The 27,964-nt window shown below is 31.9% G+C and overlaps 1 protein-coding gene across 4 annotated transcripts in view; it reads right to left on the bottom strand.

Annotated features, from left to right (window-relative positions):
• Positions 1–876: 876 nt before the first annotated feature.
• Positions 877–27,964, bottom strand: part of LOC143056223 (uncharacterized) — a 58,154-nt gene continuing 31,066 nt past the window's right edge. For 2 of the 4 annotated variants that reach the window (XM_076229301.1, XM_076229303.1), the window contains 15 exons: positions 21,648–21,823; positions 16,997–20,500; positions 16,289–16,441; positions 14,941–15,148; positions 12,765–12,890; positions 11,121–11,662; positions 10,306–10,410; positions 9,168–9,272; positions 8,022–8,153; positions 7,312–7,473; positions 6,713–6,871; positions 4,200–4,223; positions 3,080–3,236; positions 2,212–2,399; positions 877–1,532 (listed from right to left, as the gene is read on the bottom strand). In XM_076229301.1, the coding sequence (XP_076085416.1) occupies positions 1,470–1,532; positions 2,212–2,399; positions 3,080–3,236; positions 4,200–4,223; positions 6,713–6,871; positions 7,312–7,473; positions 8,022–8,153; positions 9,168–9,272; positions 10,306–10,410; positions 11,121–11,662; positions 12,765–12,890; positions 14,941–15,148; positions 16,289–16,441; positions 16,997–20,500; positions 21,648–21,823 (5,804 nt within the window). In that variant the 3' untranslated portion in view covers positions 877–1,469. The remainder of the gene's footprint in view (positions 1,533–2,211; positions 2,400–3,079; positions 3,237–4,199; positions 4,224–6,712; positions 6,872–7,311; positions 7,474–8,021; positions 8,154–9,167; positions 9,273–10,305; positions 10,411–11,120; positions 11,663–12,764; positions 12,891–14,940; positions 15,149–16,288; positions 16,442–16,996; positions 20,501–21,647; positions 21,824–27,964) is intronic. The other 2 variants (XM_076229302.1, XM_076229304.1) reach the window with 2 other exon arrangements.

Below are 27,964 nucleotides of genomic sequence, written 5' to 3'. Positions count from 1 at the left end.
TGCAGTAGCCATACATGTATGAATAATGGAATTCATAATCACACAGTAAACTCATTTTCAGCACACTTCTGGTATAAAATTAAAATTGTAAGTGACCAGAAGTTTGTATCTGAAAACTTCTAATGTTGATTAAAATTCACATAAGTGTATGCTTTAACAAAACATTTAGACATAGGCATAATTTTCAAAACATAATGCCAAGTCAATAAAATTGCCCTCATGACAATTATATTTGAAAAACAAACAAGAATGTGTCCTCAGTACATGAATGCCCCACTCGCACTATCATTTTCTATGTTCAGTGGACCGTGAAATTGGGGTAAAATCTCTAATTTGGCATTAAAATTAGAAAGATCATATCATAGGGAACATGTGTACCAAGTTTGAAGTCGATTGGACTTCAACTTCATCAAAAACTACCTCGACCAAAGCCACTATAATGGGCTCCATCATATTACCAAAAATATAAATGATAAACACCATATGCATAGCACCACAAAATGCTCTTCTAAGATATAAATACAAAAATACAATAAATCAAGATCAACTCTCTGTTGATATAAATGTAAACTCCTAAGACATTCTCTTCTTGTAAAGAATGCTCTGAATACAATTTTTTAAATAAATCCTTTCCTACAAAAGAACATAAAATTTGTAATGAAATCTAAGTTTTCATTAAATCCTCTTCTCTATCAAACAAAAAGGATCAGTTGTATGAAATGTTCATAATATAAAACAATTTTATATCTTTTGTGGGGTTTGTAACTTGTAAACTTGACTGAGACATCTGTATCTAGATTGTCAAACAAACTTAATTAATTCTTATTTTAGATATGACCAAAAAAGAGTTACAACGTGAAACTAAATGTATGAACCAATGTGAAACTACATGTATGAACCAAAGTGAAACTACATGTTATAACTCAAAGTACATAGATATAGGAAGATGTGGTATGAGTGCCAATGAGACAACTCTCCATCCAAATAATAATTTATAAACGTAAACCATTATAGGTCAAGGTACGGTCTTCAACACAGAGCCTTGGCTCACACGGAACAACAAGCAATAAAGGACCTCAAAATTACTAGTGTAAAACGGGAATGCATGCATGAGTTACAGTGAAAGTAAATGTCTTAACATACTATGAAAGTACATGTACATAACCCAAATTGAAATTACATGTAAATAACCTAATATGAAAGTACATGTACGAACCCATAATGAAAATGCATGTGTGAACCAAAAGTAAAAGTATATATGTCTAAACCTATATTTCAAGTACATGTATAAACTATATAATTGAGTTACATACAAATAAACCAGGGTGAAACAGTCTCTAAAGTACATTTATTTATGACCTATAAAATGAAAGCACATGTATGTCTGATGATATCACCACTAAAAACTGAAGGCATATTTAGTCCATTAAATCAATGACATGATTGTTATCACATGATCAAGACAAACTTCACTTCTTTCTGCCACGTAACTTCCTCTGTACAGTTGTATGTACATCATCTGGAGATTGACCCTAAAAATACAGTAAAAAAAAATTTCAAGGTTGTATTCATTAACAATGCACTCCAATACACAGTAAAAATAGTTAAAATAAAGGTTATATTCGTAAGCAACGCTCTCTAAAAACACAGTTAAAATAGTAAAAATAAAGTTTATACTTATAAACGATGCTCTAAGACTGATGGATCTAACAATATTTGCTTTTATTAAAATACTGTTAATAATGATTGTTTTACTACATTGAAAATGTCTTAGATGGTTATGTTTATTTGAAACATGTCCTTTACAACAAGTTAATTATTTATTGTGTATTAAAAGAGTAGCAATTATATGTGTTATTGTCTCAGGTAACTTCTTCCTCTTTTTTTAAAGTTGAATCTGACATATCTAGTGAACTTAAAGCAGGAGTTTTAAAGTTAATATTCATTTCAGTGTATAGTTAATAAGTTGTTGTAATATCTAATACATTTTTGTAACATTAAAAAATATACATTACTTTGTCATTTATCTTTTTATGATCTGATCTATCATGAGCTGAGAGCCATTAAATTGAATAAAAAAATTAGTTAAATAAACAAGAAAATCCACTGTCAAAGTAACCATAAAATGCTTTAATCCAGAAAATTATCATGGATAGGAAAAAGCAACAGACACCACAACATTGTTTTGCTGGAAAAATAAAAAATTCTTACCACAAAACTTCCACAATCCAGTGGTTCCGATATCTGTAGAGACTCTTTGTACAATGTATGTTTTCTCCTTGATCGTTTGTTAGCCATGGCAGGTGACATCTGTGTCCCATGATCCTCTACTTCTACAGTAATGTCACCATCTTTGTTTGGTGTTGAAGTCTCTGTTATGTCTTCCAATAACTTCTTAGCTGTAATCAAACATTATTTGTATGTGAAACAATTTGTTTATGCATAAAGGATAACATGAAAGAATATTTTTTTCAATTTTCAACTCCAACATGGAATGCACAAACCTTCATACATAAATTACTTTTTAACAGTCAGGTACAGAAATGTGGTTGGTTATTGCATTCATAGATGCTTTTTACTTAGTTTAATTTTTCCCCCCACAATAATCATGGTCCTTAGACCATCTATAGCCTATTGTTATACCTTCTTAAACTTTGTAGTATTATTTGTACAATTTTCAGTTATGCTCTTCCACCATGTCAGTTATAAAATATTATGCTAAAGTTGAGATCTTAATAAATTTCAGCCTATTATAACTCAATGACACATTGTGAACACTAGTCCTCTCCAATAAGTACTTGAATGCTATCTTAATGTGATGGATTGTTTGTATTATGTGCTGATAACATGGATAAGAACACTGTATTACTAGTTCAATTGGACAATTTTTGTGGGAATAAATTTAAATTGCTAAGGTTTTTCTTATTTTCAAAACAGTCTCCTATAGAAAGTAAAATCAAAGAAAAAATCAAAGAGGAAAGTCCTTAATCAAAGGGCAAAATCAACAATATTCTCTGAGTAGTTTGTTGTCAATCTGACCGATGTGTACCCCAGATCTCCCTTCACTGATAGTATTTACCAGTTCTAGTTATTGGAGATTCTTTAATGGCAGACATAATAGAACCAATCCTACTTAGTCCTTTTCCATTGGTCTCTGGTGTATCACTGGACGTTTTAGAAGCTCTCTGTTTTCTTCCTCGTGTTGACTTTTTATTTTCTTTATCACATTTTTCTTCCTGAAGGATAAATTTCAAGAATCTTAGCCATTACTCAATATCAATTTCAAAATGATAAAAAAAATATATATATAAAAACACAGTTAACAGGAGTTACTCCAGTAAATTAAAGTTGTGGTAATAAAAAGACATCTTTAATTTCTAAAGGTATGAATCCAATATCTAAATGGCCCTTTGATTAAAAGTACTGACATAGTACAGATAAGTCATTATATTTATGTTTCAATACAGAAAAATATATAAAATTGATGAAATCAGATATAAAGAAAAATGTCCTGATATGTTTCCATTTATTGTGTTAAATAATGATTATATAAGTTCAGTTAAATGTAAATAAAATAAAATAATCAAAGGGAGATAACTTTGAAGTTTTAAGTGAAATGCCATTTTAAGTTCAAAACTGCTAAATTCTAGTAATTATATTATATGTACACATTATAAAGGTCAATTTGATTAACCTTTAACAAGTGAAATTAAACTAAATAGCTTCTTAATTGTGCTCTAAATTTGTTGAAAACAAAAGAAAAGACAATCCACTTCATTAAGCTAAAATCGTGCAAATCTTTCTTAAATGCTTTCTGATTATACTATTTTCCACCCCCATTATATTTCCAGACTGTAACACAGACTATTCTTGTGATAGTTTGACAATAGATTGAAGAATTAGAAGGCATTAGATTTAGTTTACTTTAAAAGATAAAATTGCCTTCTAACCTCTCCATACTTTTGTGTAATGACCCAGAATTCCCTTTGCAGTTCTACATTCCTGTGTTGTCACACAACAAAAAGTCACTTACTTTTGAGAAGCCAATGAAGGCCTATTAAAACAAATCAAAGAAATTTTAAATGAAACCTGGCAAAACAAACATAACACAATCAACCAAACAAAATAAGATAAATTTAATAGTTTAAAAAAAAAAGAAGATAAAATGAACCAGTTAACAATCTAATATATTAATTCACCTTTTTGTGAAGCGATCTAACAGCCTAAAATGTTTGAAAAAAAACAAGTTTGATATACATCAGAGAATTAGACTCCGTGTTTGCATGTAGTTTTTAAAACATTTTAACCGAAAAACCTCCCAGTTGCACTCTTATATCAGAATATTGAATTCTTTGCAATATAATAATTAAACTTAGTGTTATCAGTTTCAAATAATTTTTACTTGACCTAAATGATTATCTTTTGAGCCTTTAGTGAAACCTGGACTTCTAAATTTCAAATTTTATCATAAAACAGAATTGTCATACTGATTCTTTCTACATTGAATGTGTCTACTAAGTCAGATATAAAATAAACTTTTATCAGATGAATTTCTCTATATTTCACTTTCTCTGGGATGAATAAAGGCAACAGTAGTATACCGCTGTTCAAAACTCATAAATCCATGGACAAAAAACAAAATCGGGATAACAAACTAAAACCAAGGGAAACGCATTAAATATAAGAGGAAAACAACGACATAACACTAAAATGTAACACACATAGACAAAATCCCACGAGAATAATATATATAACATCAAAACCAAATACATGAATTTGGGATAGACAAGTACCGTGACACGTCTTATCGCAATGTGAATTTACACTCAAAAATAAGAGAAAACAAACGACACAATGTTATAATGTAATACACACAGAAACGAACTATAATATAACAATGACCATATTCCTGACTTGGTACAGGGCATTTTTAAAGGAAAAAATGGTGGGTTGAACCTGGTTTTGTGGCATGCCAAACCTCGCACTTTTATGGCCATGTGAAATATAACATCAAAATGACAACACAGGACTACAATATAAATAAATTGGAGAACACAATTGGCAAAGAATCACACGAACAACAGCCAACAAAAGGCAACAAGTTCAAAATTTTAATACGCCAGAAGTGTATTTTGTCCACACAAGATCTATGTGTGACGCACAGATACAAAAGTTTGAAAGCCGAAACGAGTACAAAGTTGAACAGCATCGAGGACCAAAAGATCAAAAAGGTTGTGCCAAAAACGGCAAGGGTTTTCTGTTAAGTTACCAGAAAATCCTTATAATTTAGAGTAATTTATACTTTTGCAAACAGTAAATTTAATAAAATGAATATTCAAAAGATGTACATGATAAAGCTGAAGTATTAACTAATTACAGGAAACAACTGAAATACATTTACATAACCAGACATTTGAAACACAAAAGTAGACACATCCGAATACGTTTAAACCTCTACACCAAGTGACGTCCTATTTGAAACTGAAAAATGACGAAAAAATGACGTCATTTGAATTAGTAAAACAGAGCATCAAAAAATGAAAAATGACGTCACATAAGAATGAATAAGATAGAATTAGGATTAATTTAAGATTATATATTTGAACTAAATACTGATATTGCATTTAATAACAAAGCACATTTTTATTCTTATTAATATAAAACTGAGGTAGCAATTAACTATATTATAAAACTATGTCCGGTTTGTTATGAATCTAACGTCACATAAGAATGAATAAGATAGAATTAGGATTAATTTAAGATTATATATTTGAACTAAATACTGATATTGCATTTAATAACAAAGCACATTTTTATTCTTATTAATATAAAACTGAGGTAGCAATTAACTATATTATAAAACTATGTCCGGTTTGTTATGAATCTAACTTCAAACGTAAAATATCGTACTGATTACTTTGAACGAAATCAAATCTGATAAATGAAGGCGGTGATTAATTTTCTTTACCATAACACATAAATATAATAGAAAAGACGTCAACACATTTGACAAAATCCGATGAGAATTACAAATATAACATTAAACATTTAAACTAAATACATGAATTTGGGATGGATAAGTACCGTACCACGTCTTATAGTAATGCGAGTTCACACTCGGCAAAACAGTCACAATCGGGAATAAGTCACGTTTGGTAATTAAAAGATTAGACGACATTATGACAAAACACAATCTACCATGTGGTAAAAATGTCCTTAGCTAGTTTTGTTAACGAAACATCGTATGGATCCACCAAATCGTGATGGTGTCCATAAAATTTACGGAGTGTCAATTTTAATCTGTCCTCCTCATAACTTTGTTGGAGCAGTTTCTGCGTAAGGAGCACACTCCTGTATATGAAGTCCGTATAGTGTGAACAAGCACGAGAATAACGTATCAATTGTGATATGTAAACACCATACGAAGGGGCAGAGGGTATGTTACTGCTGAGAAATGGGAAATTGATAATTGGGAAGTTGAAATCGTCCCGTTTATCATAGATTTTCGTGTGAAGTCGTCCATCTACGTCAATATTGAGGAAAATGAGTCATTTTTTAAAATTTCGAATGAAGCACGATTCTTGCAATCTGATTGTTTTATTACTCTGCCAATGAGACAACTTATATGCTCTTTTTCTACCTTCTCTAGACTAGTACTTTTTGCTAAAACACCACCTTAACATAATAAATCTTCTCTTCACAAAAAACTTACCCTTAACAAATCAACAGAAGACCTCTTCTTTCTACTTTTCCTGAGGGTTTTAGCAGCAATGGCTGGGGTAGCATCTATCTCTATATGATGTGAGATGTCTCCGTCCTCCGATACAAATGTCATATTATCATCAGTTACCTCTTTCTTTGCAGACGATAGCTGAAAACAATATGGAAAAGATTATCAAGTAGGGGTATGTAAAATGTTGGGCAAGAAATAACGAAAATGTTTGACATCAAAGTACAAAGAAATATTAGGCAGGCAAATACAGGTAGTAATGAAAATGTTGGGAGATCAAATTTGAGCTACTGCTCACTTATGATACCCCCATCCCGCTAAAAGTATAGGGTAACAAATACGCTTTTGAGTGATGTATCTAAAAACGCATCATACAGTATAGCTGAATAATACCAACCCTGAAATCTAATTTCAGAAATCCTTGTAATGTAGTTCATGAGAAAGATGGAATGGACAGACGGACAAACAGAGGTCAAACAGTATACCCTAACTTTTTTTTAAAGTTGGGGTAAAAAAGTAGGGGTATAAAAATGATTTTATACTTATTTAACAATAGAAAGATAAACATCTAAGACTCTTACCATGTCTGGCGTTTCAAAGGTTGGTGATTTTCTTTTGCGGCCCCGCCTACTTGGAGCTCTCCTGGGTGGAGACTGGAAAACATCTGGTATTTCTTCTTTGATAACAATGTCTTCGGTAGAATCGGGTACAATGATCAATTTCTCATGCTGTGTAGTGGATCTCTGAACAATATAAATGCAATTATTATCATTCAAAGACAGTTTTTAATTTTGCCATATGAAATAAAATGTTATAGGATCTCCTTCCACAAATACTATGAGAATTTATTTTTTCGTTTCATATGGTGATTATATTAAAGCAGAAACTACAAAATCCTATTTAAATTATTATTATATTTGAGGTAGAATCAACCATGTTTATAAGCTGACATCATAACCATGAATTAATATCATAATTTTTTAAAGTGTCTCATTTAATACTGGAAAGTATTAAACAGGAAAGTATGCTGCAGTGATTTTGTATGCCCTGACTGCAAGGTGAAGGGATCATTTAGTGTTACACTTGACTGTATGTCCCATTTTCAGGTGAAAACCTGGTAAAGAACAGTTAATAAAGCACTTCAAGTCTATGGCTCTTTCATATTTTCTACTGTTCCAGAAGTCACTTTAGTAATATCAAATAATTGGACCACATCTAACCCTTTATATTAATATACAGAAAACATGTTTATTTCCTATTAATACATCATCATATACAATTAATGACCTACATGTCTGTGTCTGGATGTCTGTTTATCTTCTAACTCAGATTTTTGTTTTTTCAGATCGTGTATTTCTCTCTGTTGTCTCTTCATTATTCCTTCAAGACCATCAACTAACTTATCACGTTCTAGTTTCCAATTCTACAAGTAAACAAAATATATTAATATTTTCCTAATTATAAATTACACCTATCACAAAAGAGGCAAAAACTATTTGAGACATTTCCTATACATGATGGGTAATTACTCTTTTGGTTTTACATGTATCAACATTTTGATTTTTTTTAATGCATCGTCATAGGCCGATCCAGGACCCCCCTTTTGTTGGAACAATTTGGTTGATAATAGAGGATATCACTTAAGCATGACTGGAGTGGGCCCGCTCTTAGGGCAGTCAGTCCAGTCAGTCCCCCCCCCCCCTTACTAACGTAAGGAAACAAAATTGCAATGTTCATTTTAAAAGGAAGAAAGAGAGAAGAGGACACAAGGCTTTGAACATGGATTTAGATCAGATGATATCAAGTATAGATCGTCCTTTTCATGCCCATTAATATTTTACAAAAAGATTTTACCTTGGTTGTATATAATTGAAATTTTAAGACACACAATTTATTATAAAATGTTAACCTGTTTAGTTACTCTACAGAAAAGTAAGTGTTTTTTTAATGGTTCAAAAGACCATTTCACAGTTAGTTCGGTATATTAAAACAATTATGGCCCTTAAAAGCCATGAATATCCAAAATTGTCATCCCTAAAAAAATTATTTCTTGTGTTGACAATTTTGGATATTCAACTTTTCTGAAGGCCATAATTGTATATTATCGCTATTTTACGAAATTTTCCTTTGATCTTGCAGACTGACGATTTTCTTTCTCATTAGAGTCGAATGATATGAAAATGATCCCTAGAAACTATGGACTCACGTGCCTGTTGTCATGAAATTAACAACGTCGTCATAGGTAAAATAGCAATAAACAGATTATCATTGGTCATCTCAACTCGATTGCTTTTCTCCCTTTCGCTGTACCGGCTCAAGCAAGAAAATCAATCTCCTTAAAATGATGAACGATATTCTATAATTATCTTCACTCAAAAAACTTCACTAGACACTAAGAACACATATAATAAGTAATAGAACCCTAATTTAACCGTACATTAAGTTCGGTAGATTTATCTTCTATTGATCTCTGCAGTCTGATAATCTCCTGATTTTTATGTTGCACCTGTTTACCAAATTCTGTAATGGCATTACTTTTTTCCTGGAATAATAAAAGATAATGAATACAAATTTGTGGAATCCTGTGTCCAATTCTCTTAATATCCAATGAGGGTTAAACATAGTTATTGATGTTTAGAAATTTAACCTCAATCATGTATATGTTAATGTTAACTGCGTAAAATACTGAAATTTGCTCTAGATATTGTTCTTTGATAAATGATGAAGTTTTTTCCCAATGTTTCACTAATTCCATTTAGATTTGAAGATAGATGTATCGAAAACTCATATATTGGACTTTTAATAAATATTAACTGCAAACAAGAATGTGTCCAAAGTACACGGTTGCCCCACTCGCATTATCATTTTCCATGTTCATTGGACTGTGAAATTGGGTAAAAAATCTAATTTGGCCTTAAAAGTAAATTGATCAACAAAAAGGGAACATGTGTACTAAGTTTCAAGTTGATTGGACTTTAACTTCATTGAAAACAACCTTGACCAAAACCTGAAACTCACACTTTTAATTTCTATGTTCAGTGGACCATGAAAATAGGGTCAAAAGATTAATTTTGTTTTAAAATAAGAAAGATCATATCATAAGGAACATTTGTACTAAGTTTCAAGCTTCTTCAAAAACTACCTTGACCAAAAACTTTAACCTGAAATGGGACAGACAGACGGACGGACAGACGGACAGACACACAGACCAGAAAACATAATGCCCCTCTACTATTGTAGGTGGGGCATAAAAAAAGATTTGATGAATTTATTGATGTCTAAAAAGACTGAAACAACAGACTTAACATAACTGTAAGCTACTGATATGTAGATTACTATGTCATGCTTCTCTGATTTTATTTCACAGGATTGAACAAAAATGCAAAGTAAATACACCATAACTGTTCGGGTTTGGGAGTGGTTTAACTATCTTTAAGGAAATGAGTTTCACTATAAATGCTTTATGTAATTGCAAACAAAATATTATAGTCAACATTTTAAAAAATCTAGTTTTAAGAGGCATTTGAAAATACAGATATAGATTAAATAACAGTTTCAGAAGACATTATTCTTACCTTTAATTCTGATTTCACCACATCTAATTCATGTCTAACTTTAGACAGTTCATCATTCATACTTCTAACTTCTTTGTGTGAATCTCTCAGACAGTGGTCTTTATCCTGCAATGGGGTCAAGAATATTGTCTTTGAAACAGATAAAACTACCGTTTTAGAGTGCCTGTTATCTAAATCAATTTTCAACCCCTTTAATAATTTGGTAGAAAGGAACTACTTACTTTGTGTTCTTACATCAATTGGATTCCCCAGAGTAACAGAGAATTGTCACAATTATGCTATATTTTCTCTTTATTCTGTTATACAGTACACATATAAAAAAAAATCAGTTTATTATATGATTTCTATAATCATGATAATATGGTGTTGACTACTAAGAAAATATTGTGAAGCCAAAAAAAAATATATATGCATCTATAGACTTGCCCTAAAAACTTTAATTCACTTTTCAAAAAATTATTTAAGATATAGTGTTCTGCGTTGTTTGCGTAGACTATTTTTCCCTATTTCTGCTGTCAAATGTTAAGGGAAAAAATTGTTTGGAACGATGGAAATCTAAAAAATGTACAATCATTGACCATTGTACTTGCATAAAATTTCCTGATGTGTTGTGTAACTATGAATCCTACTTGGACACATGTAATTGTTTGGGACTGTGTTGATGTCCGTGTCATTTTTTGTCCTCTGCCAGCTTTTGTTCAGAATACATACCTTAATTTTTTTCTCTATAGATGTCTTATTAGTATGTATTCATAACCTTTCTACTTATTCTTAGAGGTAATTTTAAGCTCCCACTTGTCATCAAGAGTACATACCTTGATCTTATTTTTCAGTTCTGTGATGATATGTTCTTGCTCTTTACTTTTTGACTCCACAGTTTCTAACTTGTCAGTATTATTCTGTGATTTGAGTTCTTCACACTCTTTTCGTTTTTCTGATACTAACTTTTCCATTTCTTTAAGTTCATCATTATTTTCCTTTATGACAGCAGAAAGTAACAATTTATCATCCTTTAATTTCTGATTGTTACGCTTCAGTTCTTCCATTATCTTATCAAGATCTTCCCCATTATCTCCCTTTGTAGAAGATTGAAGTTTATCACACTCCTCCCTCTTTTCTTTAAGTATTGTTTCAAGTTCACTCAGTTCTTTACACTTTCCATTTAATTTGTTTGATAATTCTAATTTTTCCTCCTGCAGTTTTTGCAGTTTACTATTCATTTCCTCCATGTTTTTCTTGAACTGATCGACCTCTGCAGACTGTCTAACATTCTCTCTTGTCATTTCTCTCATTTCTTTTCCTGAGTCTCCACTAGTGGTCAACAGCTGGTGATATTTATCTGTATACTTTTCAACATCTGAAAAAGACATGTTTGTTTATAGGGCTGTTTATGAATTGTACACTTTTTTCAGTTCTGCTTGCTTGTGGTACTTAAAATGAAAGTAAGAATGTGCTTATATTTTCCAGAAGAAATCTTTTGAGAAGTATACTTAGGGGATTTAGGGGTTAATGTTTTTCACCTCCCCTAATACAAATTAAATTATGCAACAGCATATGTAGAAGAAAATATTTTAAACAATAAGAATACTGTGGATTCTTTATTATTCATTGTATTCCAATTATCATGGATTTGGTTATACAGGTGAACCCCCAAAGTAATTGTTTAACAAATAATAAATGTTCTATAGGCTTTATGCACAATTTGGCAAAACCACGAAATTAGATATACAACGAACATGCAAGTTTTCCTTAATGTATGAAAATTGGTACTGACGAAAATAAATGAATCCACAGTACCATGCTGAAATGTTTGTTGTGACTAATCCTTGTCATTGCTCTTCATTGTCCATAAAGTTATTGCCAGTGCTAAAGAATTGAACAGCTATAAAGCATCTCCAATGGTTTTAAAACGTTTTTTTTTTTTGTCTGACTGTTTAATGTACATATAAATCTTTCTGTTAATGCTTTGATACTGGCATTAATAAAAATTGAAGTGATGCATTTTGTTGGTAAATTATAATTTTAAAGTCATAGAACTGACTTTTGTGCTCAAATCATATTCAAAGTCATTCTGCCAATGTTGAGTTTTTGATGTTGACATTTCTTTTCTTTTTAATAACTAAAATGTATGGCATATATGTGTATTATAACCCTTTCCCAATTAAGGGTCAAATTGAAGTTCAAATGTATATGGATTTAAACGAGTTGCAAACCAATAATACATCAGGTACCGGTATGTTTTTTAAAGCTTTGTTGTCAAAAATTTAGTCGAATTGACTTTTAATATGGAAATATCATCATGATCATTTCAAAATTCCTCTTACATAAATGTACGACTTCTAATATGGAATTGTCATTTCAAAATTCCACTTACATAAATGTGAAACAAAAAGTATATCGTATTTTAATAATTTGTTGACTTCTAAGTTAATGTCCATTTATATCTATTTATTGTTTACCCTGCTGTAATTTGTTGATAGTTTCTTCCTTCTGTTGTATGTATCTGTCTTGTTCCTCCATTGTTTCTTCCTGTAAAGCTATGGCATTCTTTAATTCTTCAATCACAGCCTCATTAGCATTGGCATCTAGGGACAAATATCATATAAATCATTATATCAATTATCATTGTCAATAACTACATGTTTTTCTCTAATTCTGAAAGCATTTAAACCAGTTAAGGAGACTCGAGGGTACAAAAATTTCAGCAAAAATTTTAACATATATTTTTTTTTTCATTACATATTTTATTTATTACATTATTAGTTGTTACTTTATACTATGGTTAAACAAGAGGCTGTCACAACGACAGCAAACCGGATTTATTAATATTTATTTGTGTCCTGGCAATATCACAAGAACCATTACTGATGAATGGTGAAAGTGAAAATCGTCAATATCAAATTTGGCCTCCATTTTGTCATCAGTATCAACATATTAAAATTTGAAATCTTAGATTGAATGGTTCATGAGTAAATGCAACAACGTGAATGGAAACACCATTTTACAATCTTTCAAGAACCATAACGCCTGAACGGTAAAAGTCAAAATCGTCATTATTGAACTTGACCTCTATTTTGTCATCAGTAACAACATATAAAAATTTCAAAAGCTTTGGTTGAATGGTTCATGATAAAATGCACGGACACGACTGGAAACACCATTTTTCAATCTTTCAAGAACCATAACTCCTGAACGGTAAAGGTCAAAATCGTCATTATTGAACTTGACTTCTATTTTGTCATCAGTTACAACATATTAAAATTTGGGAAGCTTTGGTAGAACAGTTCATGCATAAATGCACGGACACAACTGGAAACTCCATTTTTCAATCTTTCAAAAACCATAACTCCTGAACGGTAAAAGTCAAAATCGTCATTATTTAACTTGACCTCCATTTTGTCATCAGTAACAACATATTAAAATTTGGGAAGCTTTGGTAGAACAGTTCATGCGTAAATGCACGGACACGACTGAAAACTCCATTTTTCAATCTTTCAAGAACCATAACTCCTGAAATTTTAAAAGCTTTGGCCGAACGGTTCATGAGTTAATGCACGGACAACATTTGATTGCCGCCCGCCCGACTGCCCGACTGCCCGACCGTCCGCCGAGCATCCCCAAATCAATAACCGACATTTTTGTCACAAAAATCCGGTTAAAAATCAACAAAATAAATCAAATTGTTTTGGCCCAGATGACTTTTAACATGTTTATATCATCAAAAAGCTTCAAATTATCTCCCTTTGCTGCAAAATGCATTTTTTTTGCATCAAAAAGCTTTTTAAACTCATAGGTGACCTATATTTTTTATTGGTTTTTTTCAAACAAGCTTTACTTAAACTAAACATTGTAAAATTTAAGCGACTTCTGTAATTTAGTTCTTTTTTTATTTTGATATTACCTTTATTTTTACTTTTAGTTCAACAGAAAAAAAGTACCTTAACAAAATTGCATGCTTCTTTTGAAGGTATATTATGAGATAAAATGAACAGTGACCCCATTTTTTAATTTAATTTTTCTATAAAGTATATGACAAAGTTCATTCATAGAAAAAAATAGCGGGATCCTATAATAAAAAAAAAGAAGATTTATACCCGCAGGCCCCTCCTTAAAAGATAATTTTTTTAAAGGCACAAAATATAAATTTCTTTCATGTAGTTTCAACCAAAAAGGAACATTGCTCTCAGCAATTTCTATTCAATCTTTAGAAACAACAGATTCAACCAAACTTTCCTCCTCCAACTGCAATATTTATCCACTATGAAAACCTCACATTATAAAGTTTGATTGATTGATGTTTACTTAATGCCACCTCAGCACAAAAAGGCTATATCAGCATTACAAGTCCAGTCTCACTTTAATAAGTTATTTTTATTGTTTAAAAATTTAGAGATACATTTCAAATATTTAGTTATAGTATTTTTTTAATAACACTGAATGAAAAGTTCTAAATAAATAATTCATCAACAATTGCTACAAAATGGTTGCGTATCATTGTAGAAAAATGTACTGTTATACAACTATTTTTAATCATAGACTGAAGTTCAAAAGAACACATTTAAAAAGTATTATCTTATTTTTCTGATTGACAATCATATGCACATGCACAAATGTTGTATAAACCAATGTCATTACCTCTGAGAGCAGCTTCAAACTTATCTCTCTCCATTTCCATCGTTTGTTTCAAATCTTTGACCACTTGACTTTTACTTTGAAGCTTGCTTTCTTTCTTCTGTAAATCTTTCTCCAAGCTCTGAATGATCTCCCATCTTTTAGCATGTTCCTCTCGCAATCTCTTCATATCTTCCTGGACACAATTGTCTTGTGGAACTCCATACAGAGACTAAAACAATAATTATTTAATTAATTCATATTGACTTATTGTTTTTTGTTTAACCTAATGTATGGTAACAATGTCATTTGATTGATGGATTAATTGGTGTTTTATCTCCAGTGGCAAGCATTACATATATATTTGGACAAAGGCATGTTAAGGAGGCTCACAGGTACAAAAAAATCGGCAAAAAATTAAACGTTTGTTTTTTCATTACAAATTTTATTTATTACACTATAAGTCATTACTTTATGATATGGTACAAAAATCACCCAGACAATTCAATTTGGTTTTGCCACAGATGACTTAAAAAATGTTTATAGCATTGAAAAAGCTCTAAATTATCTCCCTTTGGTGCAAAAATGTCATTTTTTGACATTTAAATTGAAATATCTTTTTTAACTCATCAGTGACCTATATTTTTTATAATTGTTATCAAACAAGCTGTGCATAAACTTAATTTTTGTTAAATTTAAGCGATTTCTGTAATTAAGTTCTTTTTTTATTTTGATATTACCAATATTTCTCCTATTAGTTCAACAGAAAAAAATGACATTAACAAGAATATATGCTTCTTTCGGAGGCAGATTGTGAGCTTAAATGAATTTCTATTAGGTATAAGATAAAGTTTAATCATAGAAAAATATAGCAAAATCCTATATTAGAAAAAAAAGTTGATTTGAACCCGCGAGCCCCCTTAATTAAGTATGACTGAGCAAAATCTGGTGTAAATGTTTGTTAGTGGTATGGAGTCTACGTTACTGTCTTTCCATCAGTGAATCCTCAGCTGACCAATGTTAATAAAATTACGGAGCTCTAATATTCACTAAAACCCAAATTTTTGAAGGAAATGCATTGAAATCGAAAGATGTCTATTGTACCCAAAGCCACGAGGGCGCCTGCAATGCAATTTTCCATAAAATAAATATTTCAAATGTGTGTAAATCTTTAAAAACAATTAGCTTATTGGTACTGATTTTCAACTAGTCCAGGACATTGCTGTTATAAACCTCTGATATAAGTTGGATAAAAATCTGGCATGAATTGTACACATGATAGGGCTTACAATACCAGACAGATGCTCTGTATTTCTATGTCCTCCACAACATGTTGTGCTGGGGCCAATTATTGGCTTTGCAGTCAGCCTACCTGTCTTTGTTTTAGTGAATCTTCAGCAGCTCTAAGTTTTGTACTGGTTTCTAGTATCTGTTTTTCCAGTTCACTGATCTTTTCATTCTGTTGTTTCACAGTCTGACTGGCTTGTTGTAATTGGTTCCTTAAGTTCTGCTCCCTTTCCTGGCTCTGGATTAACAAAGAGAAGTATTCTTTTCTAATTCACAGTAAACTGTTGAGGAAGATGTACAAGTATGTCCTCAAAATTAAGAGAGAATTAAAACTTTCCATTTCTTAAAATAACAGAAATGAAATATGCAGTATGGGCTTTCCTCATGGTTGAAGGCTGTACGACATATAATTGTTAACTTCTGTGTCATTTAGTCTCTTGTGGAGAGTGCTCATACCACATTTTCTTTTTCATGTAGGAAAATAAAGTATTTTAACATCATGACAAATAAAAGAAGCAGATATACCAGTATTGAAAATCAGTATTCAATAGGTACACTATAATTTATACTTTACCATGATGATGATTAATGTCTGCTGAACATAAGAAGAAGCAAATACCAATTGTAGTCTTTGGTTTGAACCAGTCTGGGTTTGAACCCATGACCTACACATATTTTCTATAATCAAAATATCTTTTTAGTTATTACAAATGTTTTCAGGAGCCAAAAGGCGGTATTTTGTAACAACCATTATCATCATATATCTGTATATATATTGAAAAAAAACACCTACCCTGTTCAATTCTCTGTGAACTGTAGGACTAGTTACTGATGCCCTCTGTATTGATTCAGTATGTACCATACGTCTGGGTGATGACATTACTCCATTATGTACTTCATTCTCTAACTGTTTAATCTTAAACTTAGCTTCTATTAATTGATTTTCTACTTCAATTTTTTCTTTCCGCAGCTTTCTCGCACAGTGACTTTGACTTGTAGGACTCAAGCACTCATTTTCTCTGAACTGATTAAGATTTTCCTTTAAGTTCTCTATGATTTGTTCTTTGTTATTAAGTTCATTACTAATTCTGACTAAGTCATTTTCCACTTTTGTTAATTTATCTTTATGAAGTTCTAATGTCTCAGACTTGATCTTCAAGTCAGATTTTAATGTGTCTAATTCATGTGAAATTGTGACTGACCCATCACATTGAACTAATTCTTTAATTTTTTCTGCCTGCTGACAGATGAGTTTTTGTTGCTGAGAAATGGCCTGGTTGAGATTTTTTATTTCTCTGTCAGACACTTCCATTTGAAACTTACATCCATCAATCTCAGTTTTAAGTTTACTTTTCTCTTTTTCCAGTTTTTCACATTTAGATTGTTTTAGCTCTACTTCTTCCACTAATACCTGCTTTTCATTATCACATTTTTCAAAGCTTTTTATTTTGAGGTCCTGTTCATGAATCAAACTCTCATGCTGTTTACATGTTTTTGACAAACTATCCATCTCTTTCAATGACTTTTCAGACTTACTTTTGTCCTGTTTTAGACTGCCTAAATCTTCTTGTAATCTCTGAACTTCAACATTTTTTTCTTCTAATTCACACTTAAGTTTGTCACAAGATTCCATCTTGTCCAAACTTTCCTGTTGTACACTGTCTACTTGTTTTTTAAGATTTTCTATTTCAACATTTTTGCTTTCCAAGTCCAATCTTAATTTATTTAAGGAACTTTCCTGTTCTTTTTTCTGTGTTAAACATTCTTTATCCTCATCTTTAACATTGTCAACATCATCATCATCATCTTGTACACTGACAAGTTTACCCTTTAGAGTTTCTATTTCCTTTTCACGCTCTGCTATTCTTTCCTCACTCTCTAAGACTTCAGATTTTGCATTTTCATGCAGCGTCTTGTGCATGTGAAGTGCAGACTTGAGTTCAGCGATTTGTAACTTGGCCACACTGTGAGAACTCTGTTCATTATCACTTGTCTCTGACTGAGAACTACAACTTTCGAGTTCATTACACTTTATCTTAAGTCTATTTAAATCAGTTTGTAAAGTTTGCTTTTCTTGATTTGCACATTCAAGTTGTTGTCTTAGTGAGTTATTTTCTGCCAAACTTGCTTCGTTTCTTTCCTTCAAATCTACAGTCATATTTTCAAGTTCAGAACACGTTGCACCTAATTCTTCATGTTCTTTTTCCAGACTTTCCTTTTCATTTTTGATATCATTGATTTGCCTGCTAATTGTGTCACTTCCTACTTGCACGTTCTCCATCCTTTGATTTAAAACTTTTTGCTCTGAGTGAAGTTGTGTAGTCAAGTTCACATTTTCTTTCAGTTGTGTTTGAATTTCCTCAAATCTTTTGTTTTTTTCACTAACAGATTCTGATATATTATCAATTTCTCTATTTAATTCCTCAATTCTATAACACTTTTCTTCCAACTCGTTCTTAAGCTGTGATATTTCCTGGTCAAGTAAAGTGACCGTCTGTTTATGGCTCTCCTCTTTACTCAAATCACCATTTTTAAGCTCAGTAATTTGATCCTCGAGTTTTATGACATATTCCCCATTTTCCTTTTGTTTTTTCTGTAGAACTTCAGACAATTCTTCTATTGTCCTTTGTTCCTCTATAATATCTTTTTCTAAGATCTCATTATCCTTCTGTAGACTTGACCTTGTATCAATGTGTGCCTGCAGCTCCTCTCTTTCTTCTTCCAAATCACGTACGTCAGCTTCCAACATTTCTTTGGCAACTTTTATTTTATTCAGTTCATCATTCAATTCCATCAACTGAGTTGTTTTCTCCTTTGACAAACATTCAACTTCATTGACCTTGCATTCTAATTCATTGACCTTGGTTTCAATGGCAACCTTACATTCTATCATGTCTGTAATTTCAATAGATTTCTCTTCCAATTGGAACTCCAAATCTTTACAGTTTTCCACCAATTTCTTCATTTCATTTCCATTTTCCATGTTAGAACTTTTAGATTTTTCTAGTTCTTTTTTAAGGTGTTCCATCTCTTGTGACTTATTTTCACTCTCTGTTTTTATCTTTTCACACTCTTGTTTCAAGTCCCTCATCTTTTTACGAATATTTGTTAGTGAGTCAGACGACGGACTATCACATGATTGCAGACTCTCAACAACAATTTCTTTGATTTCAGTATCCTTCTCTTGAATTTGATTGGTTGTTTGGTTAACCATTTCTCTGAGGCCTAAATTAACTGTTTCCATCTCTTCAAGTTTTTCTGTCAAATTAGTAATCTCAATATCTTTTCCTGAAAGTTCCTCTTTCAACTGTTGGACATATTTTTCAATTGAAGCTGTTCTTTCTGATTTTTCCTTTATTTCCAGTCTACCACGTTCAAGATTTAATTCCAGTTTTGTTTTGGTTTCTTCCAAGTCTTTATTTACAGCGTAAGCATCGAGGACATCCTGTTCCAACTTGTTCACTTTATCTTCTAAGACAGTCAAACATGAAACACTCTGCTGTAACAAGGTAATACTCTGAACACATTCATCTTTCTCTCTCTCAAGTCTGTCAGTATTGTCTTGAAGATCCTGTATTTTACTATATGCCTCATTTTTCTCTCTCTCTAGTCGCTCAATATCTTTCTGAAGAGATTCTATTTGACCGTCTGCAGTTACTTTCTCCTTTTCAAATTTATCAACTTCACTCTCAAGTGTTTCTACTTTACTTGTGGCTGTTAAATTCTCCTCAACTTTTGTGGCCATCTTTTTCTCAAGTTCTCCAAAATTATCCTGCAATTCTTTGAACGAATTGTGAATGTCATCAAGTTCTTTTAGTTCTAGTTTTAATTTCTCCACTTGTTCATCTGATTTCTTCCTTTTTTCCACCTCCTTTTCTAGCTGAGATTTCGTATCTTCCAACTCTCTCATCTTAGTTGTTAATTCCTCTAATTTATTTACAGCTTCTTGTTTATGTTTTTGTTCAGCTTCCAGACGAGCCTCTAGATCTTCTGATGTAAGTCTAGCTATGTGTAATGCAGATTCCAACTCAGCCGTTACGGAGGAATTCTTCATGAATTCAGCCTGCAAGTCTTTGATTTGACGAGAAAGGTTTTCCTTGAAGTGGTGGTTTTTCTCTTCACTTCCACAATTATTGGCATTACTTCTCAGTCTCCTTACAGGAGAGTCTATTCTGGTTTTTCTGGGAGATTCTGTTTCTCTCAGACATTTAGATGGAGAAAGAACTTCCTTACATTTCTTTGAAGGTGAGTTCTTCATAGGACTCATCAGCTTACGTTCTGCTTTTAACTGGTGAATCTGTAAAATTATCATTTCGTTAAAATAATACATAATATATTTCTTCTTATTTGTTACAACCATTTTTAAGACCTGGATTTTTAATATTTTCTATTCTCAATTTAGGTCGATGTAACTGAACTACTTGGATATATTGTTTATTTTCCTGGATATAAAATTTTAAAATTTCTACGGCGAAAATTGTATGTACGTTTTATCTTTTGTGCATTTTTATTGTCCCCAATTCTGTTCTTTCTTAGAGAGGTGGGTAAATTTGACAGGAGTGGATTTTTCATGATTTTATCTTAACACCTTGCCCAAATTTCCAATACAGATCTACAGTACAGCTAGTCAATTTGCAGAAGAGAGAAGCTTGACAACATGATTATGATATGCAAATCCATCCCACCTACAGAAAAATTTCTGACAATTTAGTTTTAAATCCAATTGTCAATCGCATATTGATTCATTTTTTTTTTTATTTCAAGTCTTCAATCAAATAAATGTTCATGTAAGCAAAATGGTGATCATCACTCACTAAGATTATCTATGTATGTATATATTATATTTTAATAGCTGACTATGCAGTATTTGTTGAAGGCCTTACAGTGACCTAAATTTGTTAATGTCTGTGTCATTTGGTCTCAAGTGGAGAGTTGTCTCATTGGCAATCATACCACATCTTCTTATGTATATGTAAATGTCCTTTATTGGTTAATGTCTTCAATCATTCACATACCGTACATCTGAACAGATCTTTAAATACAAATGTATCTGGATATTAGTTGAAATGTTACAAATGAAAATAAAGCTTAATATTCTTATTGGGGCTCTTTATAGCTTGCTGTTCTATGCAAGCCAAGGCTCAGTGTTGAAGGCTGTAATTTGACCTACAATGCTTTATTTTTTTCAAATTATGACTTGGATGGAGTGTTGTTTCATTGAGACTCATACCACATCTTTTTATTTCTAATCAAATATAGTTGTTTGTCTTTTGAATTATTTGAAATATAACTTTGTTTTGGGTAACAATTTGTGAAAATTTTTCATTTCAAAATGAACTTTTGCAAATTTTTACAGCATAGGTATTTGAGCTTACTGATTGTACAAATCTTAGTGTGCTCTACTCTTTCAGTGATTTTAATTGTACTATAATCTTTAAGTTCACCTGTGTTTTAAGATTACTGATTTCTGCCTTGTAACCATTAATGAGTGCATGTTCTCTTTTAAAACTTTCATCTTCTTCCCTAGCAAACTTATTCTTCCATCCAGTTATTTCTTCGTCTTTCTGCTTCAAAGTTTCTTCCAGGAACAAACAACAATTCTTCTGGTTTTTCAACTTCTCTAAGAAATTCAAATAACCAATAAAATATTAACTCATATACATGTATATAAGTCTGTTTCACTCCAACAACTGTTTGTATACATACATTATCAATGACCACTGAAGTGCAGGAATAGATAATGTTTTCTAGTTGTTTATTGAAGACTTTACCGTATAGTTCCTACCATACGTCTAAATTAGATCATTCCTCAGCTTTTGGTGTGGTTCTAGTTGCTCAGTTTTAAGTTTATTATATATGTGTAGTGTTTAGTGTTTACTATATATGTGTTTTGTTTTGTGAACTAGTTTGTCTTTTCATCCTTTTATGTCACTCTTTTTTAGACAGTTAACAAATATTTTCAAATAAAGTAGCACCAATATTAATATTCTATCAGAGCTTTGTTATTCTCTAAATAATTCATTTCAGCAGAATCTCTTTTCCTACATCCACATTCCATCCTAAACAGGAATAGAATAACAGCTGTCAAAACTAATAACCTTTGAGATTTTGTTTTGATTTGACTGATTGTCAGAGCCTTTACTAAAAAAACATTTTATTTTTTTAAAGTTTTTTCATTGTATATAATTTTCTACTTTCAATATTTAAAAGCTGTCAAAACATTTAGGTGTATTACTTTGACAGAAATACATTCATAACTACACTTTTTTGCTATTGTAACTGTTACCACATATTGCCCCATATCTGACAATTTATTATGGATTCATAAATATTCATCAATTGATAAAAATTATACATTTGTGGAAAAAGTTCTTTGACACATATTTTTATCATGATTTTGATATCCAACATTAAGTTGTTTTTTGTTTTTGTACCTCTTTTTTTCTTATTGGATTTTGGTTTTGCATACTGCTCAGTGTACTGTTCTGTTTTTTTTTTTTATGATTCCTGTTATTAAATAAGTTCTATTTACAGAACTAGTGTTGCCCATAACAGTTTTATGCCAGCAAGTACATAATTACCAATTAATTTTCCTTTGTAAATAATTGTTCTTTTGCAAGAGTTGTGCTCGATATTATTTATTGGAAAAAATTTGAGTGAAAATACTCCTTATTTCCCAATCTTTAAAAATGTACTTTTGAAGTTACAATCATTAAATACTTTTCACAAGCATTAGCCAATTCTTTTTTTTTTTTGTATTGAAGTTAGTTCTGTTGTCAAATCTAACCTTAAAGATACAAAACATCAGGAAACCCAGGGATGTCAATTGGAAATTTTTACTGCAGGCTGTTGTCGGATTGTTACATGGACGTCAAGTTGGTTACCTATTCCCTATTCCCTATTCGTTACCTATTCCCTATTCCCTATTCGTTACCTATTCGTTACCTATTCCCTATTCCCTATTCGTTACCTATTCGTTACCTATTCCCTATTCCCTATTCGTTACCTATTCGTTACTTATTCCCTATTCCTTATTCGTTACTTATTCGATTTTTAATATCCTTCCCCCTTTTTAATTAAGTCTCCCAAACAAAGTTTGGAGACTTATTGTTTTTGCTCAGTTCTTATTATTTTTATTATTCTTCCTCTTCTTCCTCTTCTTCCTCTTCTTCTTCCGCCACTTTAAAAATGAACTTGTCCGCAGCATTTCTCCAAAACTACTTGTCAGATTTACTTAGGGTTTCATAAAATGTTAGACTAATATGTCTAGGTGAGCCATCAATCGTTCATTTGTGCATTGGGTCTATTAAGGGGTATTTTTTTTTTTGGGGGGGGGGGGGGGCAGAAAGAAGGGAGGGGTTTACTATAGAACCCTATAGGATTTTATTTTCTAAAATTTTCAAATGAATATAACTTGAAAACTGTAAGTGAAAGATACATGCAGTCTTCAGAAATGATTAAAGGACAATAAAACAAATCACATGAAATATAGGGGAGTCCCTGGAGGTCATCCGTACCCCCTTCAATTCGAGAATATGCTTTTAACTTGTGAACGGTCCAGATCCCCACCCCTAAACCATATATATTATTGTATGGGACAATAAAACTAATCAAATGAAATTGAATAAAAGTTCCTTGGGGTCAACCCCACCCCGTTAAATTTGAGAATGTGGTATTATCTTGTAAACGGTCCAGATCCCCACCCCTAAACCATATATATTCTTGAAAAGGACGATAAAACAAATCAAATGAAATTAAATGGAAGTCCCCGGGGGTCATCCCTACCCGGTTCAATTTTAGAATGTGCTATTATCTTGTAAACGGTCCAGATCCCCACCCCTAAACCATATATATTCTTGTAGGGGACAATAAAACTAATCAAATGAAATTATATGGAAGTTCCTGAGGGTCACCCCACCCCGTTCAATTTGAGAATGTACTATTATCTTGTAAATGGTCCAGATCCCCACCCCTAAACCATATATTTTATTGTAGGGGACAATAAAACAAATGAAAGGAAATAAAAGGAAAGTCTCTAGGGGGTCACCCCACCCCCTCTTGTTTGAAAACTTATAAACGGTCAACATCCCCACCCCTAAACTATATATATTCTTGTAAGGGACAATAAAACCAATCAAATGAAATTAAATGGAACTTCCTGGGGGTCGCCCCCACCCCGCTCAATTTGAGAATGTACTATTATCTTGTAAATGGTCCAGATCCCCACCCCTAAACCATATATATTCTTGTAGGGGACAATAAAACAAATGAAATGAAATAAAAGGAAAGTCCCTAAGGGGTCAGCCCACCCCCTCTTGTTTGAAAACTTGTAAACGGTCAACATCCCCACCCCTAAACTATATATATTCTTGTAAGGGACAATAAAACTAATCAAATGAAATTAAATGGAAGTTCCTTGGGGTCACCCCCACCCCGTTCAATTTGAGAATGTACTATTATCTTGTAAATGGTCCAGATCCCCACCCTTAAACCATATATGTTCTTGTAGGGGACAATAAAACAAATAAAATGAGATAAAAGGGAAGTCCTGAGGGGGTCATCCCACCCCCTCTTGTTTGAAAACTTGTAAACGGTCAACATCCCCACCCCTAAACTATATATATTCTTGTAGGGGACAATAAAACAAATAAAATGAAATGCAGGTAAAGTCCCTGGGGGTCACCACCACCCCCTCCTGTTTGAATACTTGTAAATGGTGGAGATCCCCACCAGTAAGCCATATATATTCTTGTATGGGACAAAAAATCAAATCAAATGAACATGGGACCATATGAATTGCGAGTTATGGGAGCTTTGTTTGGGAGACTTCGTAACAGCATCCTGTTACAATTACTTCTTGTTGTTTATACTCTTATATCTGGTAATAGTTCTAAATTTGTTGAGGTAAAATGATCTTTTTGTGACCTATTTATATGTGTTTGTGCTCAACCGATCCTTTTACTTTATGTTCGATACTCATTTGTTCATTATTTGATTTTTATACGTTCTACCTTTTAGCTGCTTTATGTCCGTATGTTTGAAGATGGATCTTGGTTTGAAGGGATGAAATCACCGTGTTAGCGCTTGCATAAAAAAAAAAAGATGTGGTATGATTGCCAATGAGACAACAACCCACAATAGACCAAAATGACACAGAAACTATCAACTATAGGTCAATGTACGGCCTTCAACAATGAGCATAGCCCAAACCGTGTAGTCACCTATAAAAGGCCCAGATATGACAATTTCAAACAATTCAAACAACAAAACTAACGGCCGTATTTCATATACAAAAACATAAACGGAAAACAAATATGTAACACAAAAACAAACGATAACTACTTAATTTCAGGCTCTTGTCTAGGGACAGGCACATACTAACATAATGTGGTGGGGTTAAACATGTTAGCAGGGTGTACATCGTTTCGGAGCATGCTATTACCTTGTTTAATTCGTTCAATCAATCGCTTATAATTCGCTTATAATACGTGTATCATACGTTGCACCTTTTAAAACATGATTTTCAATTGTTTTGCTGACTCTGGTGGTAGATTTGAGTTCTTAGAGGTGATATAACTCTATAAGCGCATATGTACCCGTTCCAGTGCTCGGATAATACCCTGTTAAATATTCGTTACTTATTCGCTTTTAATACGTTTGTTGTACGTTGCACCTTTTAGAAAAGGATTTTCAATTGTGTTCATATCTCTGGTGGTAATAATGTGTTCTTATAGATGAAATATCCCTATTAGCGCGTATGTACCCGTTCCAGCGCTCGGATAATACCCTGTTACTTATTCGTTCCTTATTCGCTTTTAATGCGCATGATAAGTATACGTTGCACTTTGAAATAAATCGTTTTTTTAATTGTGTTCATGTCTCTGGTGGTAACAATGTGTTCTTAGAGACGAAATGACCCTATTAGAAAGCATGTGGGTGGAATCAGAAAAAATGAAGCAAAAGTGTGACATGGGGGGTCCAATTTCAAACTTAATATTTTGTATTTCTTTTTGTCTTGCCCTATTACCAATACTTTAAATTTTATAATTCCAAAGTTTCAGGCCGAACGAAACAGACACATTGAATAATCTTAAATTTTAATAGCATACATCTCAAAAATATTTAACAGAAACCATACTACTTAAAAACAAGTTTGGTAATAAAACAGTCAAGAAAACATTGCTCAGACCTTTTCCAAATGAAAGTCAATATAAAAAGGAAAATTTTAAAACCAAAATTTCCATCTTTTCTGCTAAATCATATAATAACAATCAAATTGAATAGCTTAATTTGAAAAAAATAATAGTAACTAGTGATTGAAGTTTTTGCCAATAAAAAGAATCTTAATATATTTCAGTTACAATAGTAAACTTTGAAAGCCCTGAGATTTTGTGATCATTTGCAAAAAACAAAATGTCATTTCATTGTACCGTTTTAATGTAATTGTATGTAGAAAAAGCCTTCTATTTTCAGTATTTTGTCACACTCCTGACATATTTTATAAAGATTGAAAAATGCTTTAAACTTTCACAAAAAATCACTAAACACATTGCTATATCATTGATTTCAATTTCTGATATCTTTACCCATAGAACAGGACTTTCTTTTTAGGACCATTTAAAAAAAAACACAAAGAGAGGCACCCCAAAATGTCAGGAGTGTGACAACTGTCTTTAAACATCTACCAAAGAATACAAAGGACTTAAATGTTTTATTTTTTTTATTTTTCAGAAGTGGCTATTCCAAAGAGAAGGAAAAAAATCATTAACACTGTGATATGTTTATATCATAGATGTGGGAGTGCATTATATATGTCAGGAGTGTGACGCTTTTTTAAGGCATTTTCTGTCAATTCATAATTTCACAAGAACAAGTTCCACAAGTTTCTTTGTGTAAGAAATGTTAAAACCAAGTAATATTCATATCATTTACCTCTTAAATGTATTATTTATCATGATTGTTTTGGCACAATCAGTTTTAATTAGTCATTTTTCTATTTTTTGTGCACAGTAATGCAAATTTATCAAAGGAAATAAGTGTGTACAACTATAATATCATATAGGAAAGTGAGGAAATGAATTTTGTACAAAATAGAACAATTATTTTGATTTAAAATGGTATATTTAAAGATGTTTCAAGGATTAACCATTCAGATGTAATTCGTCACACTCCTGACATGAATTTAACAATTTAAGAAAAATATGAAAATTAGCTTTATTTTTAGGACAGATAATTGAAAGACAGCTAGTAAAATGAAGAAACTTTTGGTAAACCTTCCATTCCTTAAAACATCTACCAGATTTGCTGAAATAAGCAGGGCAAAATTTTCTAGAAGAAATGATTCAAAGAAAGAGACTTCGAATGAGAGAACTCACAAATACTGGCTGAATCTGAAATTAAAAATTGATCAGCGGAAGTTGGACCATCTTAAAATAAAAACCTATAAAACCAAGCTAACAAAAAAAAGCTTAAAGAAAGAAGAACTTCAAATTCCAAATTTTATAAACAATATAAAGAAAAACAAAGGCAGTGGCAGAGAAACAGTAGAAAAAAAGGAAGAAAGATAAAAGAGAAGTTGGGTTGAATAAGGACTTAGAATCGAACAAAAACAGCTCAAAAATTAAAATGAGAACAGATCTGTGACTGTGTCAGATTCCAGATCTACAGTGAGAAAACCTGCACAACAAACAAGAAAACAATTGCCACAAAACAAAAATGCTTATAAATGATCCCTTCTAGAAGGCCCTTCTGGGTGTAGCAT

Source organism: Mytilus galloprovincialis, chromosome 13, assembly GCF_965363235.1.
Source record: "Mytilus galloprovincialis chromosome 13, xbMytGall1.hap1.1, whole genome shotgun sequence".
NCBI classification, from domain to species: Eukaryota; Metazoa; Mollusca; class Bivalvia; order Mytilida; family Mytilidae; genus Mytilus; species Mytilus galloprovincialis.
The sequence above is the reverse complement of the archived record's forward strand: the minus strand, read 5'-3'. Positions and strand labels throughout refer to the sequence as shown.